At 36.1% G+C, this 17,844-nt stretch overlaps 1 protein-coding gene across 5 annotated transcripts in view; it reads left to right on the top strand.

Annotated features, from left to right (window-relative positions):
• Positions 1-17,844, top strand: part of PSIP1 (PC4 and SRSF1 interacting protein 1) — a 48,868-nt gene that overhangs the window by 26,743 nt on the left and 4,281 nt on the right. The window contains exons 6-11 of one of the 5 annotated variants that reach the window (XM_003928145.4): positions 419-481; positions 6,470-6,566; positions 7,605-7,680; positions 13,238-13,466; positions 14,698-14,816; positions 17,424-17,479. In XM_003928145.4, coding sequence (XP_003928194.1) covers positions 419-481; positions 6,470-6,566; positions 7,605-7,680; positions 13,238-13,466; positions 14,698-14,816; positions 17,424-17,479 — 640 coding nt within the window. Of the gene's footprint in view, positions 1-418; positions 482-6,469; positions 6,567-7,604; positions 7,681-13,237; positions 13,467-14,697; positions 14,817-14,897; positions 17,480-17,844 lie in introns of those variants that run through there. The other 4 variants (XM_039474888.2, XM_010338738.2, XM_039474890.2 and 1 more) reach the window with 4 other exon arrangements.

The raw sequence follows: 17,844 nt of genomic DNA, 5'->3' as shown, positions 1-17,844 counted from the left end.
GAGACTAAAATTTTTAAAACCTAGGTTGATTTCAAACTCTGTATGGTAATCTGTGAGTAAAGATTACTCATTTAGGCCTCATGAAATGGTTGTTAGATGATCTTCAGAATCCCAGCCATCCTTTAAAATTCACAACCCGAAAATTCAGAATTTAGTGTAGAAAAAGTAGTTCTATAAATTTAAATAGATTTCCTGGTATACTAGTAAGCTTGACTTTTATATTTGAACTGACAGTGAAGATACATTTTTCTCACTCCATAATGTTAAGATATAATGTTTAGAATTTCAAAAGTCTGCAGAGCAAAACAAATTTTCCCAGTGCTTTTAGTGAAACATGCTTGTGACTTTTAGTTTAAGAAGGTTTCGTTCATTCCTGGAGTAATTTATTCAGTATTCAGTTTTCTTTTTTCTTTTTTAGGATGTGACTAAAGCAGTTGACATAACTACTCCAAAAGCTGCCAGAAGAGGGAGAAAGAGAAAGGTAATTTCACTAACTCACCAACCACAAGGATCTGAAAAGAATTTTTATTTTAGTTGGATTGAGGGAGAGTAGATAATATGAAACTTTAAATTTCACCTTTTATTCTAAACCTTTTAATTTTTATCGGTTATATTTTATTTGACAAACTACCTGTGTTTCTTTTAGTGATATAGCACCTTAAAATAACTTAAATGGTAAGGGAAATAAAATGCACCAGTTTTTATTAATTTTAATGACTCTGGTTGAAGTTTTCTCTAAAACGGATAGAAATATATACTCAAGGTTGTTGAGGATTAAATGATCTAACATATGTAAAGCGTTTATGTTGAATCCTGGTACCTAAATACTACTAAGTGCTATATAAGTGTTGTCCATTATTATGTTGTTGTTATTGTTACTTCACAACATTGTTGTGAGAAATGAGTGTAAGTAACAGTGCAGGATTAGGTACATGGTTTTAATTCATGTGAAATTTTCCTTCCATATATAAAATTTTGTTCACACCTTTTTCTGACCTATTTATGTCTCAAATTATTACATAGCAAAGATACAAAGAAAACTAAGAGTTGAGTATCTAATGAGAAGGTACACTGAAAATAAATAATTACAGTGATTTTTTTATCTGCTGTGCAGTATGGGTGGGAGGTGATGTGATAACCTTACGATTTTAAAATACAGGCAGAATTTTGTCAGGCAGATGAAGGAGCGGGGAAGGACACATGAAGCGATTTGAATAGTATATACAGACACAGAGGAAATTCCGTTTAAAGCATTTTGAGGGTTGTATTTCAGTATTAACAGACCATAAACTTTGAAGAAAATGGGTCCCAAAAAAACCTGATGTTGTCATAAAGTCCTTGGAACATAATAAAAGTGATGGGAAATGATTGAATTATTTTAAAATTTGGATGCTTCTTTTTAAACATTTTTTAGGAGATGTGGTCTTGCACTGTCACCTAGGCTATATATAGTACACGGGTGCGGTCACACCTAACTGCAGCCTCAAACTTGTGGGCTCAAGGAATTCTCCCGTCTTACCTTCCCTAGTAGCTGGGACTGTAGACTGATCTTGCTCTGTTGCTCAGGCTGGAGTGAAGTGGCCTGATCTTGGCTCACTGCAGCCTCTACCTCCTGAGTTCAAACAGTTCTCCTGCCTCGGCCTCCTGGATAGCTGGGATTATAGGCATGCATCACTATGCTTGGCTGATTTTTTTTATTTTTAGTAGAGACAGGGTTTCACCATGTTGGCCAGGCTGGTCTCAAACTCCGGACCTCAGGTGATCTTCCTGCCTCAGCCTCCTCAGTAACTGGGATTACAGGCCTGAGTCACCGCACCTAGCCTAAATGTGACATTTTTAGAAAGCAGTGTGAACGATGGGGATTGGATTGAGGCAATGAGACCAGTTCACTGTAAAATTTGTTAAGAATTTTAGTACTAACTTGACTGGCCTTGGCATGGAATTGAGTCATGAATAAAGAAGACAAGGTCTTTGTTTCCATTGAACTTACTTTTTCTGAGACAAAAAAATAAATATTTAAAATAGAGAGTTAATGTTTTGGCAACTTAGGCTACAAAAGGCCTTTCTAAGGAGTTGGCATGAGCCTGGAAAGACAAGGATCCTATAGCAGATATTTTAAGTGGTGTAGACAGGAGATGGGATTTAAGAGCTCCTTAAGAGGTTAAGTTGATGGTTGATTAGAAGTGGATGGTAAAGGCGGGGGTGGGGGTTGGTGGGGGGCAAAATCTAAGGTGGCTCCAAGGTCTTAACTTGAATAACTAGTTAATGGGAGTGCAGAGGATGTTGGTTTGGGATCACAGGCATGGGTAAGGGGAAGGTGAAGCACCCATGGGAATTGGATTGAAGATCCATATTGTTCTGGCACTGAAGAAAGAAAAGATGTAAGTTACGGATGCAGTCTCTGGCTTGAAGATAGGGTAATAGATGAGGTCAAAGGAGAATTGTTTATGGAGAGGATGCAAACGCCAGAATCCTGAAGGAATGATGGAGATGGGAGAAGATTGCTGTGCGTAATTATGGTTGAAAATGAACTGCCAAGGGAAGATCTAAGATGGTATCAAGCTAAACAGGGGGAGGAAGAATGTGCAGAATGAAGGGGTGGTCAGTAATGTCCTGATTTAGAGAGGGTTCCAGTAAGATACTTGCCAAATAGGCTCCTCTATGAGACTTTAAGGTGAACTCCGTTTAGTCAAATGGTAAGGACGGAAACTAGATTAAGGGGTTAGAGAATAAGTGTTTAATGGTAAAGTTACACTATGCTTTTGAAATCTTTGAAGGAAAGGAGAATGTGGCAACTTATTAGAGATTTTTATGGCTAGGGGAAAGTGTTAAAATGACAAAAGACAGTAGATGCCTTAACACTTTCTTTTTGCGAAACTAGGAAAGATCAAAGATGTGGAGTCAGTATAAATTATTTTATGTAAGTATGTGTTGGATGAGAGAGAATAGAGGGGACATTTGAAGGAATTGATTTAACAAGGAGGAGATGGATGTTTCATTCTCTTTTTTTTTTTTTTTCTCTTTTTTTGAGACAGAGTTTCACTCTTTCACCGAGGCTGGAGTGCAGTGGTGCAATCTTGGCTCACTGCAACCTCCACCTTCTGGTTTCAAGCGATTCTCCTGCCTCAGCCTCCTGAGTAGCTGAGATTACAGGCATGCACCATCATGTCTGGCTGATTTTTGTATTTTTAGTAGAGATTGGGTTTCACTGTGTTGGCCATGCTGGTCTTGAACTTCTAACCTTGTGATCTGCCTGCCTCGGCCTCCCAAAGTGCTGAGATTACAGGTGTGAGCCACTGTGCCCTGCTGGATGTTTCCGTCTCTTTTTTTTTTTTTTTTTTTTTTTGAGACAGAGTTTCACTCTTGTTACCCAGGCTGGAGTGCAATGGCGCGATCTCGGCTTACTGCAACCTCTGCTTCCTGGGTTCAAACAGTTCTCCTGCCTCAGCCTCCTGAGTAGCTGGGATTACAGGCACGGGCCACCATACCCAGCTAATTTTTAGTATTTTTAGTAGAGACGGGGTTTCACCATGTTGAACAGGATGGTCTCCATCTCTTGACCTCGTGATCCACCCGCCTCAGCCTCCCAAAGTGCTCTGATTACAGGCTTGAGCCACCGCGCCTGGCCTGTTTCAGTCTCTTTAACACTGAAGGGGAGGGATGGAGGAGGCAATGAAAATTTCTTGGAACAGTAGGAAATTAAGGGAATTCCTTTCTACAGCCCTTCTTTTTCTTCTCCTCCCCCCACATCAAAGCAAGACTTTGGATATGGCACAAGTCAGGAAGAATGGATTGACTATGTTAGCTGTTGATGGGATAAGAAGGCCTGATCAAATAGGGTAAAGTGACTTTGAGATCTCAACTGTGATTGCATAAAATGAATGCATGTTTGTACAGTTTTTTTTTTTTTTTTTTTTCATCAGGCCTCAGCAGCTGAGAATAATAGAACAGAGAAGGTAGAATTGTATAGTAACCTCTCTGTTGAGGATTTGTGGGACATATAGTAAAATAATAATTTGGAGGACATGCAAATGCGCTTGAATAGTAATCTTATCGAGAGGTGTGAGGAGGGTGCGGGGGAGCTTTTTAGTTAAGATTGGGGAAGGTGGTAGAGCTAGAAAGTGGGGTAAGAAATGAGGAGAAAGTGAATTAAAGAATTGGAGGTCTCAGAGCAAGTAAAATAGAGAAGAAATAAGTCTGTAGTCTAAGTTTAGAATACTTGCATTTAGGATGTTTAAGCATGTCCTAAGAATAGGGGAAAAAAAGCTTTAAATGTGTATATTTCATATAGCTTCATTGGCCCTTTCTTTAGTAAATACTACTTATTTTATTTTATTTTCATGAGGAATGGTTCTGACTTGCATGATTTTGGTATAATAGTCATGAACACATATGCATGGTAGGGCTGATCTCTTAGTATTGGTGTTTAATATATTTGTAATTACTTTATTATTGATGAACTTGTTACACGTATTGGTACCTCCTTAAAAGCCATCTCTTCTGCCTATCATTCTTTTTTTTTGAAACGGAGTCTTGCTCTGTTGCCCAGGCAGGAGTGTGGTAGCAGGATCTCAGCTCACTGCAATCTCTGCCTTGTGAGTTGAAGTGATTTTCCTGCTTTAGCCTCCTGAGTAGCTTGGATTACAGGCGCCTGACTTATTTTTGTATTCTTAGCAGATAGGGGTTTCACCATGTTGGCCAGGCTGGTCTCCAACTCCTGACCTCAAGTGATCTTCTTGCCCCAGCCTCCGAAAGTGCTGGGTGGGATTACAGGTGTGAGCCACTGCGCCCAACCCTACCTATAATTCTTATTCAGTGTCTTGGTTTATTTCCAGAAAGTGTAAGTGAAGAGAGTTTTCTTTACACCAAGGAATTTATCAGTTATAAGTGAATTTTAGACAAATTATGCCCTCTTAACTCCGCAGTAGGAAAAGAGCTCTCAGTCTTGAGTTCTTAAGCTTTGTTACCTGGGAGTTTTATAAAATCATTGATGCCTGATTTTCTGACTCAGACCTATTGAGTCAGGATTGGGGCAGGGCAGTTTGGTCTGTAAGTTCTTAAAATTCTAGAAATAAAATCTGAGCTAATGTTTAGGGAGAAATTTTCAGTGTTCTCTGAGAACAATTCAAGGGTTACCTTAGATTAGTTTTAATAATACTTTTAATATGCATCATTATGTTTCAGTTATTAAAAAAATGTTTTAAAAACTATTAAAAGAAACAAGTACATTCTGAGAAGTGGAATTGCCATATAGTTTGTTTTTTGGGAGGGACAGTCTTGCTCTGTCACCTCGGCTGGAATGCAGTGACACGATCTTGGTCCACTGCAACCTCCACCATTCGAGTTCCAGCAATTCTCCTGCCTCAGTCTCCTACCTAGCTTGGATTACAGGTGTACACCACCATGCCTGGCTGATTTTTTTGTATTTTTAGTGGAGATGGGGTTTCATCATGTTGGCCAGGCTGGTTTGAACTCCTAACCTCAAGTGATCCACCGACCTCAGTCTCCCAAAATGCTGGGATTATAGGTGTGAGCCACCAGGTCCAACCCTATATAGAGATTTACACGTTCTATATTGCCAATACTCATTCATAATTATGCTCTTTCATAAATTATCAGTTTATTGGTACCACTTTGTTGATCACTGGTAGTCAATGTGTGAAGAGTGATTCTCCACGTTCTTACCAACACTGGGCATTGTGTTTACAAACCAAATCATTGATGAAAAGGCAGTTTTTAATTTTTTTAATCAATGACATTGGATTATGCATGTTTTTTGAATGCCATCTAGCACTTATCTTTAGTGATACGGTTAATGCTGAATTCTAAATAGTTGTAGGAGATGGGAAAGTAGCCCGTCATCTCCTCCTTTGGTCTCTTTCTTACCTCCTTTTGCAATTATGATTAGTACCAACTGCGGCCTGATACTTATATTTTGTTTCTAATCTGTGGTTCTTAACCTTTGTTCCACTCTAATTAAATCAATAATACTGATTCTCATTTGGGGCCATTCTCTCCGGGAGAGTCAGACCAGCAGTTACCAAAGGGCATTAGAGTATGCAAATGGTCAGGGGATTCCTTACTCTCTGTTAATAAGAATAACTCCTAGAGAACTGTTAGGTAACAGTCTCAGTTTAGAAATAAAATGTGTCGATATGAACAAAGAATTTGAAATAGCAATGTGTTAGTTGCAGTGTAATCACATTTTACTTTGGTCTCCATATTTCATCAAGAATATTAGCTTTATTTTTACAAATGACTTCATTTCTAAGAAGTGCATTTTTTAAAGAATTGTTCACTAGAGTTATAAAATAAGTTTGAAGATGTTACCCTGAGTTGATTGTTGGAAAATAACAAAGATCATATAGAGGTTATACTTTCACATTACCATAAATTGGCATATTTTTGCCATCGAATTAAACTTTGCCTACTATTTACTAAATAAGTTAATTAAATTTTTGTAATTCAGGCAGAAAAACAAGTAGAAACTGAGGAGGCAGGAGTAGTGACAACAGCAACAGCATCTGTTAATCTAAAAGTGAGTCCTAAAAGAGGACGACCTGCAGGTAGGAGTACTGATGTTTAAATATCTGTTTGGCTTGTGATTAATATTACAGTCCATTTAAAGTGTTGCTGCTTCAAATAATTTGGAATGAAGTGAATAGGCAATTGATAATGTGTAACATACAGATTTCAGAGGAGATAAATGTGATGATTTGTGCTCTGTTTCAAAGTATTTAAATTTGAAATAAACTTTGCTTTATCCCCATTATGTTTTCCCTAAATAGTGGTAAGAGAGGCTGTGGTGAGATTAAAATTATGAATAATGGGTTTATTTTACCTTTCACCTAAGAGTCATAAGATTTCAAAATGGAGTTATAATCAGAGAATGAGAAACAGCATTTGATTAAAGCCATTAATATTTTAAATTACTGTGTTCTTTTTGATAGGGATTTTGATTTTTGCAGTATGCAGCTCTTTTCAGCATTGCCTAGTAAAAGTATTTTCTTAATTTGGCAAATTGGAAGTGTTTTGGAAGGATTTTCCTAATACAAAGTAAAAAAAGGAAATTAACCAAAATTGAATTTTTTTCTTTTCAATAGGATTCTTACTGAAAATGGGGGGTAAGATAATAACCTGGAAAAGGAAAAAAAATTTTATTTACATAATATTTTGGAATTTACTGTTGCAGTGAATCAAATTAATAGTGTTAGGAAACTCAGTGAATTCTGATACGAACTTCCAAAGATATGTAACTACATAAGTAATATTATAATATATATTAATATTAAATAAAGTGCTACTTTCTATTCTAAAGTTGAATTTTGTGACATTACTGTTAAAACAATAGTGAAAAATGTTTTAAGCCCTCAGTCATAACAAGGACAATTTGAGGATTATTACTCTTTTTACCTCTTTATTAATTTTTGGTTGTTGCTCATTTCAATCATGGTGGGGAAGTATTATTTTTAAAATTTAGAAATAATTGTATATGTAATAAGCTACTAATATTTTTATATAGTATCATTTCTAATCTTTATATCTGAGATTTATATCTTAAAGAGAAACTAGTAGTTACTGATTTTTTTCCATGTGAATATTAGCTACAGAAGTCAAGATTCCAAAACCAAGAGGCAGACCCAAAGTGGTTAAACAGCCCTGTCCTTCAGAGAGTGACATGTGAGTTTATTTTTAATGTATAATTAGTTATGCAATAAATGAGACATTTGACTTTAAACAAGTATATATCTCTTTGCATTTTTATCAGTTTTCTCTTACAGGATGTTTGTTATTTTGCTCTTTGTTAAAATTACAGGAAAACCTGGAAAAATTTTGTAAAACAAAAATTGGTAGAGAATGACTATTTATCATTTCATTAATTTTAGAATTTTTGGTATATCAATTTATAAAAATACTTAGATCAAGGTCAAATATGTAATAGAGAAATTGGGCAAGATGGTATGTTTGAGGAACTTTAGTATATATTTGAAACTAGATCACATTTTTTGATTTTTAAAGATGTTGTTTCACTCTGTCGCCCCGGCTGTAGTGCAGTGGTGCAGTCGCACACTGTAACCTAAAACTCCTGGGCTGAAGGGATCTTCCCACTTTAGCCTCCCAAGTAGCTGGGACCACAGGCATGTGCCACCACACCTGGCTAATTTTTTTGATGAGACTGGTCTCGTCATCTTGCCCAGGCTGGCCTCAAACTCCTGTACTCAAATTATCCTCCCATCTCATCCTCCTAAAGTGCTGGAATTAACGGGCGTGAACCACTGTGCCCAGCCTACTAATCTTTTTTTTATCTCCTCCGGAATAGGTGCTTTATTTAAAAATAGGGTTATAATAATTGTTGTGTGTAAATTTAATTTTGAAAGCATTTTAGTATAACTACTGTTATCTGGGGACTTATGAGTGTTTTTTGTTTTTTTGCATTTTTCTCTTGCTGCCTTTTCTACTTGGCATCCTTTTTACTTTGCATTTTTGGGGAATCTTTGCCAGAAGGAATAGACAGTATGTTTAGACAAAGAGGGGAAAACTTTTTATGGCTGTTGTGTTTAAAGATTTGAAATGCTTAAGTGGGTATGTCTGTTAAGCATAGATTTACATTGTTTTGAATGAACTGATTACAGAAAATTCTAATTGTAGAACACTATTAGAGAATTGGTCTGTTACAACCAAAATATATTTAAAGAGTTTTATTTTACTACCAGTCTGTATTTACTTTCAAAAATAGTGGCACATAGTAACAATATATTGTGTACTTCAAAATTACTAAGAGAGTGGACTTCAAGGGTTCTCACCACAAAATAAAAATATGTATGTGAGGTAGTATGTTAAATAGCTTGTTTAGCCATTCCACAACGTATATATACATCAAAACGTTGTGTTGCACAGCATAAATACATAAAGTTTTTACTTGTCAATTTTTAAAAATAGTGGCAGAAAAATACAACATAGTTTAACTATTGTAGTGAAATTAAGAAATTGGGTACTAGGCTGGGTGTGGTGGCTTACACCTGTAATCCTAGCACTTTGGGAGGCCTTGGCACGTGGATTGCCTGAGCTCAAGAGTTCTAGACCAGCCTAGGCAACATGGTGAAACCCCATCTCTACTAAAATACCCAAAATGAACAGGGCGTGGCAGCATGCGCCTGTAGTCCCAGCTACTCGGGAGGCTAAGGCAGGAGAATTGCTAGAACCTGGAAGGCGGAAGTTGCAGTGAGCTGAGATTGTGCCACTGTACTCTGCAGCCTGGGTGAGAGTGAGACTCTGTCTCTTAAAAGAAAAAAAAAAAAGAAAGAAAGAAACTGGGTACTTAAGAGGTGAGCTTGCAGTCATTCTCTAGGAAATCTGAAATTCTGCTGGAAAATATTTTGAGATCCCTTTATTTTGGATATAATTAGTGTTCCCTGTTTAGGTCCCAGTTTTCCCTGGGAGTATGCTTACCGATCCGTTTATTTTCATGGCTTTTGGCTGATTCCTCTGGAACTTCTCTGCTTTTTCAGTATCATCCTTTGTTGCATCTGAAAAGGTCTTTGGAAAATACTGCCCTCCTTATCAGTTCAGCAGCTTTCTCAGCCTGCTTTCAGACCATAGTGATCTGAGGGCCCAGCATTCCTTTTTAGGAACTTAGACTTACCTCACTTAATTTCTCTTGATGCCACTCTGGTGTCACTTTTGGTAATGTACTTTTTGTATGAGTATTTAATCTGGTCAGGTTCCTATGCAATTATTCATAAGAGTTTATCAGACATGCTTATCTTTTTATATTTAATAACAGATACTTTGAGTTTATAGGTTTTTCTGAGAAACCGCCCCTCAGGAATCATTTGTCCATCTTAAGGATTAAGGCAGTCCAATTTTAATTTTTTCTTTTCTTTTTTTTTTTTTTGAGAAGGAGTTTCGCCCTTGTTACCCAGGCTGGAGTGCAATGGCACGATCTCGGCTCACCGCAACCTCTGCCTCCCGGGTTCAGGCAATTCTCCTGCCTCAGCCTCCTGAGTAGCTGGGATTACAGGCATGCACCACCATGCCCAGCTAATTTTTTTTTGTATTTTTAGTAGAGACGGGGTTTCACCATGTTGACCAGGGTGGTCTCGATCTCTTGGCCTCGTGATCCACCCGCCTCAGCCTCCCAAAGTGCTGGGATTACAGGCGTGAGCCACCACGCGTGGCCCAATTTTAATTTTTAAGGATTGCAGCTATAACCTTTATTAGGTCCTTGCCCCAGGCTCTCACTCAATTTGAAAGTCCTACATCCTTCCTTGAAAATAGGCTAATCGTTTTTGAACACATCTCTTTCTCGAACACCATCAAATTTACCTTGATAACAGTCAGTTCATGCTACCAGTATTCTATTTTGAAACTTCTTCACCCAAAGCCACAAGTTCATTGAATATATTTTCTTATTTCTTCTACGGTCCAATGGTTTTACCCATTGTATAATAATGTATTGGGGTTTCCAGTTTCCCAACCCCAAAGCAAGTGATACATGTTTTAGGTTTTTGGTCCTGATGTCAGTTTCTCTGTTAGTGAGCTTTTTCCTGAGGCAATGGACAACCTGAAAATAGCAGTAGCTTTTGCAACATTTCTTACTCATGCTGTACGTAGGCTGGGTGTGAGCTGTAGCTACTCTTGGCTGTGTATCTGGGCACACACTCACTAGAGTGCAGAACTAAACTGTATAAGCTCTTTTGAAACTTCTGCTCTTCACCATGAGAACAGCATGTATCTGTTAGTGTCTGCTTCTTTGCCATGGATACTGATGTGACACGACAGTAAAATAGAGCCCAGAAGAGGTAAAAACCAACTGACAATCCTCAGAAATGTTTGTTAAAGCCCACGGAAGTATTTGGGGTTGTGTTTGCATTAGTCTTTGCTTATATTAACATATATTAAAAGATTAAGAAATTTACAAATATAACTTTGCTAATATCCCTTGACCTGCTAAAAAGAGAAATTGTCATTAAGTCTGCATCTCATGGAAGAACCACTGGGAAAGACTCATTGGTAGCAAGCAGTGATAGTCATGTTTATGTGAGTTATTTGCTTTGGTGCTATTAGAAAAACCTTGAAATAATCTCTTTTTATCACCTTAGGATAGATTTTTAAAATAAATGCCTAAAGTCACTTTTTAAAGACTAACTGCGTAGGTATCCCACTGTATATATTTTATAATACTAAGATCTCTTCTATGTATGGATACATGATTTTAAAAACATTATCATCTTTTGTTTTGTACATATCCAAATATGTAGGATACATTGTTAGAAGCAGATTTGCTGGGTCAAGTGGTATTTGTATTTTTTTTTTTCTTTTTTCTTTTTCTGGTATTTGTATTTTTAATAGCTGTTTCCTTCCATACAGATGTAACATTTTTGGAAAAGTAATTGGCCAGTATTATTTAAGAGACACAGAAATGCCTTTTTTTTAATGTGACTCTGGTTCCATTTTTAGGAAACTGATTATTATCAAAATATTTACATCAGTAGAAATACTGAAGAAAGCAAATAGTTTCACTTGCCTGCTTTTACTTTGATTTATTAAAAGTACAGGATGGTTTTTTTTTTTTTTTTTTTTTTTTTTTTTTTTTTTTGAGACAGAGTTTCGCTCTTGTTACCCAGGCTGGAGTGCAATGGCGCAATCTCGGCTCACTGCAACCTCCGCCTGGGTTCAGGCAATTCTCTTGCCTCAGCCTCCTGAGTAGCTGGGATTACAGGCACGCGCCACCATGCCCAGCTAATTTTTTGTATTTTTAGTAGAGACGGGGTTTCACCATGTTGACCAGGATGGTCTCGATCTCTCGACCTCGTGATCCACCCACCTCGGCCTCCCAAAGTGCTGGGATTACAGGCTTGAGCCACCGCGCCCGGCCTAAAAGTACAGGATGGTTTTAATCTCATAGAGGCTAAAGTAAAAAAAAAAAAAAAGAAAAAAAAAGGATGAAACCCATAGGACCATTAGAAAATAAGCATACCCAATGATAATTATGTAGTAAGTTTCTAAAGGGGCAAAAGTAAATTTTTTCTTTTCCAACTTAATAGTTCTTAAGTGGTTAAGGAATCACTTGTCTGTAAAGAGGTTTAATGGATTTGAAATTGAGGTATTGGGCTTGTTATTTGAATGTTTGCATCATCATTTTCTCATTTGTCAAATGGAAGAGGTTGAACTAAATGACATGAAGTCTCTTTGAGCTCTCAGATTCATTGATTTAATTGAATAATTTGTGAAAATCTTAGTGAAATTCGTTGGACAGTAAAAAGGTTATAGTTTTTATTTTTTATTTTTTATTTTTTTTGAGACGGAGTTTCGCTCTTGTTACCCAGGCTGGAGTGCAATGGCGTGATCTGGGCTCACCGCAGCCTCCGCCTCCTGGGTTCAGGCAGTTCTCCTGCCTCAGCCTCCCGAGTAGCTTTTTAAAAAATTTTTAAAGACGGTTTCACCTTGTTGGTCAGGCTGGTCTTGAACTCCCAACCTCAGGTGATCCACCTGCCTTTGCCTCCAAGGTGCTTGGATTACAGGTGTGAGCCACCACACCTGGCCCTAAGGTTATAGTTTTTAAACAGCTTGTTCAAGCTTCAAGTTGAAGTATTATGAAGGAATTGTTTTAGAAGAATATGAATCAACCACAGAAGTAATTAGCATGGTTAGCATTTGCATAATTTGATTCTCCTAGAGCCTATTTCTGTAGTACCAATTTGCATAAATATGCAGCAGTAATTGGGATTCCTGAGCAGTTTAGGTAGTTTCTCTTGTTTTGTGGTGTCTGAAACTCAGTGGTGATGGGAATACTTAGGTGCTAGTCAGCACAGCACTGTCTGAAAACATGCTTACTGGCTATATATTTACCATTATATGCTTAAGTTGGGACCTTTTTACCCTGCAAAGAATATTTGAGTTATAAAATGACCATATTTGATTTTATGTCCACAATTCCATTTGTCCTAATGTATCTACTTTTTAAATAATTTATTCTTAGCAATACATAGAATTTAAGTTCATAAGAGCCAGGTATTTGCCCACCTTTTATCTTCTAATTTATACCAAAAGGATGTTCTGTGACAGAATTTCTTTTATGATTGGATAGTGAAGACACTATTTAACTTTAAGTTGTTTTAGATTTGCCTTTAAATAAAAGAATTAATTATAACTTACTGATACCTAAAATACTATTCACTTGACTGGGAGAATATAGTTGAATGACAAATACACATTGTTATGTTCTCTGAAATAGCATCACTGAGGAGGACAAAAGTAAGAAAAAGGGGCAAGAGGAAAAACAACCTAAAAAGCAGCTTAAGAAGGAAGAAGAGGGCCAGAAGGAAGAAGATAAACCAAGAAAAGAGCCAGACAAAAAAGAGGGGAAGAAGGAAGCTGAATCCAAAAGGAAAAATTTAGCTAAAACGGGGGTTACATCAACCTCCGATTCTGAAGAAGAAGGAGATGATCAAGAAGGTGAAAAGGTATAAAGTTTACATATAGAAAATGGCTGTTCTATTCTTAGTTTACATATATATTTTTTTCTTTTCTATTTTTTGAGATGGAATCTTGCTGCATTGCCCAGGCTGGAGTACGGTGGCACAATCTTGGCTCATTGCAACCTGTGCCTCCTGGGTTCAAGCAGTTCTCCAGCCTCACTCACCTGAGTAGCTGGAAATACAGGCATGTGCCACCATGACCAACTAATTTTTGTATTTTTAGTGGAGATGAGGTTTTGCCATCTTGGCCAGGCTGGAGTTGAACTCCTGATCTCAGGTGATCCTCCCACCTCAGCCTCCCAAAGTGCTAGGATTATTACTGGCATAAGCTACTGTACCTGACCATTGATGTATTTCCTAATCTTTGCCTAGTTTAAAAGATTTAATATTTTGAGGGAGGTCTATAAATATCAGTGATAGTTGAACTGAATTTGTTTACCTTTTTGAATGGACTTGAATTAGCTATGTTACAAAGCATATTTGAAACATCCCTTTATTGTCCTCTAAATTTATCTCAGTATTTCACAATTACAATCTGGAAATTAAATAAACAGTACCTTTCCAATAACTTCACTTGTCTAGAAAAGGTTAGGCTGTGTCCAGTGAAGACAAATGTTAAAAGAGGTGGATTTATAAGACTTTTGTTACTTACCCCAAAGAAATTCTTAACACTCTTCAGGCCTGTTGTACATTTTATCAGTGGTATGTAACTTTATTTGGATGCTATAGTTGTTGGAAATCTTATTAAAACTGTGTATCCTTTTGTGTAGAAAAATAAAAATTTTGTGTATAGCCTTAGAGATTTACAGATCCAGGTCATGTAAATCTTTTGTTTACTTTTATCCTATTTTTGGCTCATTTCTTAATTTTTTAGAAACCAAAAATTTTAAATTGGATATGTCATGTGGTGTGCTTGTCATTACTCAAGTAAAATCACTGTGTAGCGAGGCAAACAGACTGACATACTTCATTTTATCCAAAGGACATCACTTCTATAGCAGGGCAGAAAACAAGATGATTATTTCACGGTCATTAATTAAATTTGCAGAGATAGGTGTAATTCAGAGGCTTTTTTTAGGTTGCCAATTTTGCGTATATATATCCCTTTAAAACAAAAACAAAAAAACTAGCTGCTGCATTTCTCCCAAGATTGTAATTCTGTAAGCACTAGTCACTGACTTTTTAGTTAACTGAACCATCCTAATTCTCAAAACAGAAGAGAAAAGGTGGGAGGAACTTTCAGGCTGCTCACAGAAGGAATATGCTGAAAGGCCAACATGAGAAAGAAGCAGCAGATCGAAAACGCAAGCAAGAGGAACAAATGGAAACTGAGCAGTAAGTATTTTTTTTCCGTAATTTTGGGTTCTTTTTAAAGGCTAGCATGAAATTTTTAAACAATAGACTTTCATTTTCCAGACTTTATGAAGCCTTTTGAAGAAGTGACTTTTCTCATGTGTTAGAAAAATCTTCAGTATATGATGATCTTATTTCAGGCTTCATTCTTTTCTGAGAGGATGAAATTGACTGAGGCAGTCACTGAATTATTTTTAAATTTAAACTGGAAGTGCAGATAGGATTTAATTGATAGTGGCTTTGCAGGAAGTATACACATACTCTGCCATTTATTTGTATAATAATACGCATAGGAAGAGTGGTGAGAATATGCCGGTGGAGAAAGAATGCAGGAAATACCCTTTATTCATTATACCACCAAGCAGGCCTCACCCTAAAGACCAGCAAAAGTAACAAAAGCACATTTGGAAACCCAGGAAGCCAGTAAAAGTATATCTAAAGGCCGACAGGGTGTATATTATTATATATGTGCAATATAAATCAAATTCAAAGCTGTTTTCTCTTAAATTTTGATACTTAGAGACAGTACCTGCCATGGGGAATTTCTTTCCCCTCATTATATAATTTTATTACTAGAAGGAAAAGTAATAGCAATGATGAACAGACTTTGCGTCTTTATTACATTTGCTTTCCTACTCTTGTCACTTCTGAGTTCTTTCTCTGACATGCTTTTCTTTCCTTGTGAAGTGTCTTACATTCTGACTAAACTTTGTTTTGTTGTTGTTTAGTGAGGTGATTTTTAAAACATGCTCTAGGTCACTAAGACAAAGTTAATGATGAGCAGTGAAACTATCCTTGAGTAATTTTGTACTTTTTTCTCTACATAATATATCCGTAAGCCAAAGTCTTTCTTCACAAGTACAGCATTTTATTCTGCTTTCTTAGTTTGGAGGATATACAAGTATTTTTAGCTGCTTGAGGGAGTAATTTAAATAATTTATCTAAAGCTCAGAAATACTACTCCCTCCAATCTGTTAGACTTTAAGCACTTCTGTAAATATTTAAGTTATTCTTTGTCACATCATTTTCTATCTTTTCACTGAAAAGTTGTTGGACTGTTTGTTGCTTTTGACTTGATTGTGCTCCCAAAATTAATAGATAAAATTAGTTGTTATTTAGTATATGTAGCCCAACTCCTCTTTAGTATCTCAAAGTTATCTTTATGTATTTCAGTTCTTTTGAATGTCCTCCAATGTAACTTTCTCAAATTCTAATATTTGTGTTTTCTTTCCTTCTCCTGTTATTACAAAACTTTGTACTTGGACAGTTTTGCTCTGTAAAGCATTTCAGATGCAGCTTGTATGAAATGCATTATGCAAAATAAAGTTTATTGTATTGTATTCCCAGCCAAACAACATGTAATCTACAGTAATAAAAAATATATCTCATTTTGGGCTCAAAGCATTAATCCAGTTACTGAAAAGAGAATACAAGTGGAGCAAACAAGAGATGAAGATCTTGAGACAGACTCATTGGACTGAATTTTCCCCTCCCCCCCTTGATGGAAGAATGTTCCAGATTCTAAATTGAGGACTTCATTATTAATGGCATTACTGTGTTATGATTGTTAACAAATTTCCTGTAAGGTACACACTACATACTAAGGTCGACCATCATTCCTGTTTTTTGTTTTTTTTTTTAACCAAGCTTAAAATGAAGCTTTGTGTTTGAAAGTAATAACAAGCTCAGATGGTGGTTGTACATTATTCATTTAGAAAATATAAAAATTCATTTTGTTTTGAAGCTAGGCATTAAACTGGAATAGCAGTTTTACCCCTGAGAATGGGGCCCTTCCCTTGACATTCCTTTGTTGTTTAATTCTTTAGAATCTTAATTGTTTTTTTAATCCTGAGAGATTAAACAGTAGTAGACTTGTTAAGAAAATGAAACTGTAACCAAAATTTTAAAATAAAGTTTTTTTAAAAAAAACCTGATTTTTAGATATTTTTTGTTCTTGTCTATTTGAATTGGTTCATAATATGGCCTGAACTCTTAAGCCAAGGTACTAGAAATTAAGATTTCAATTTTAAGTGGTTATTTTTGTGATTGACAATAAAATGGTACCTTTTAATTTGTGAAATGTTAGTGAATGTTACTGGACATCATTTAAGTTTGATATATTGGCCAAAATTTTTTAAAGTATGGTATCTTAAGTCTATTTAACTATGAAGCTAACTACAAAACTCCTCAATTATCTACTCTTTGGAGATGTGGGCAACAATTAAATTGGTCTATTTTAACCTGCTGCTTTTAAAAATAATTGATGTAGAAGCCGTTAAATATTTATAGGTATTCTCTTCCCATTGTGGCCTATTTGTCCAGTGACCCTGAAATTGGTCGTTTACCAACACACATTATGATGTCACTGAAAAGTTAGATATGATTTAATTTAGCATGTTGATTTGAATTTTGTTTGTATTTATACTATGGAATTGCACAGTTCTAAGAACTACAGTCAGTTCCTTTGCAGTCTAGGCTATTGATTTATTTTAAGGAAAACATTTTTAGCTTTTACATAGGGATTGTGGGCATTCAGTAATCAGTCACAAAGTTCCAATGTTTTGAAATATTTGTGTTAACATTTGATAGGCAGAATAAAGATGAAGGAAAGAAGCCAGAAGTTAAGAAAGTGGAGAAGAAGCGAGGTTAGTTATTTCACTTTCTAAAATGTATAAAATTACACATGGAAAGGAAGTTATATAGACATAACTTTTTGTGTATTGGTTTTGGAATCATTTTATGCTCTTATATCCAACAAATATACTTTTGCAGGTCCCTAACGGGCTTTATATAAATTGCATTGTAATATAAGCATAATCAGATAAACTTGCTTGAGTTATCTTTAAGTTTAACGCTCATTAATTATTTGATGGTGTCAAATTTCAGTACACTTGCTGAAAGCTGGATGCTTTCCCATTTCAGACAAATCTCTTGGGAAAAGCAGGTGTTTAGCGAATGGAAAGCAGAGGCGTTATTGGATGTGGACTATTCATTTTAGAAAAAAACACAG

The sequence above is a fragment of the Saimiri boliviensis genome, chromosome 2 (assembly GCF_048565385.1).
Source record: "Saimiri boliviensis isolate mSaiBol1 chromosome 2, mSaiBol1.pri, whole genome shotgun sequence".
In the NCBI taxonomy this organism is placed as follows: Eukaryota; Metazoa; Chordata; class Mammalia; order Primates; family Cebidae; genus Saimiri; species Saimiri boliviensis.
The sequence above is the reverse complement of the archived record's forward strand: the minus strand, read 5'-3'. Positions and strand labels throughout refer to the sequence as shown.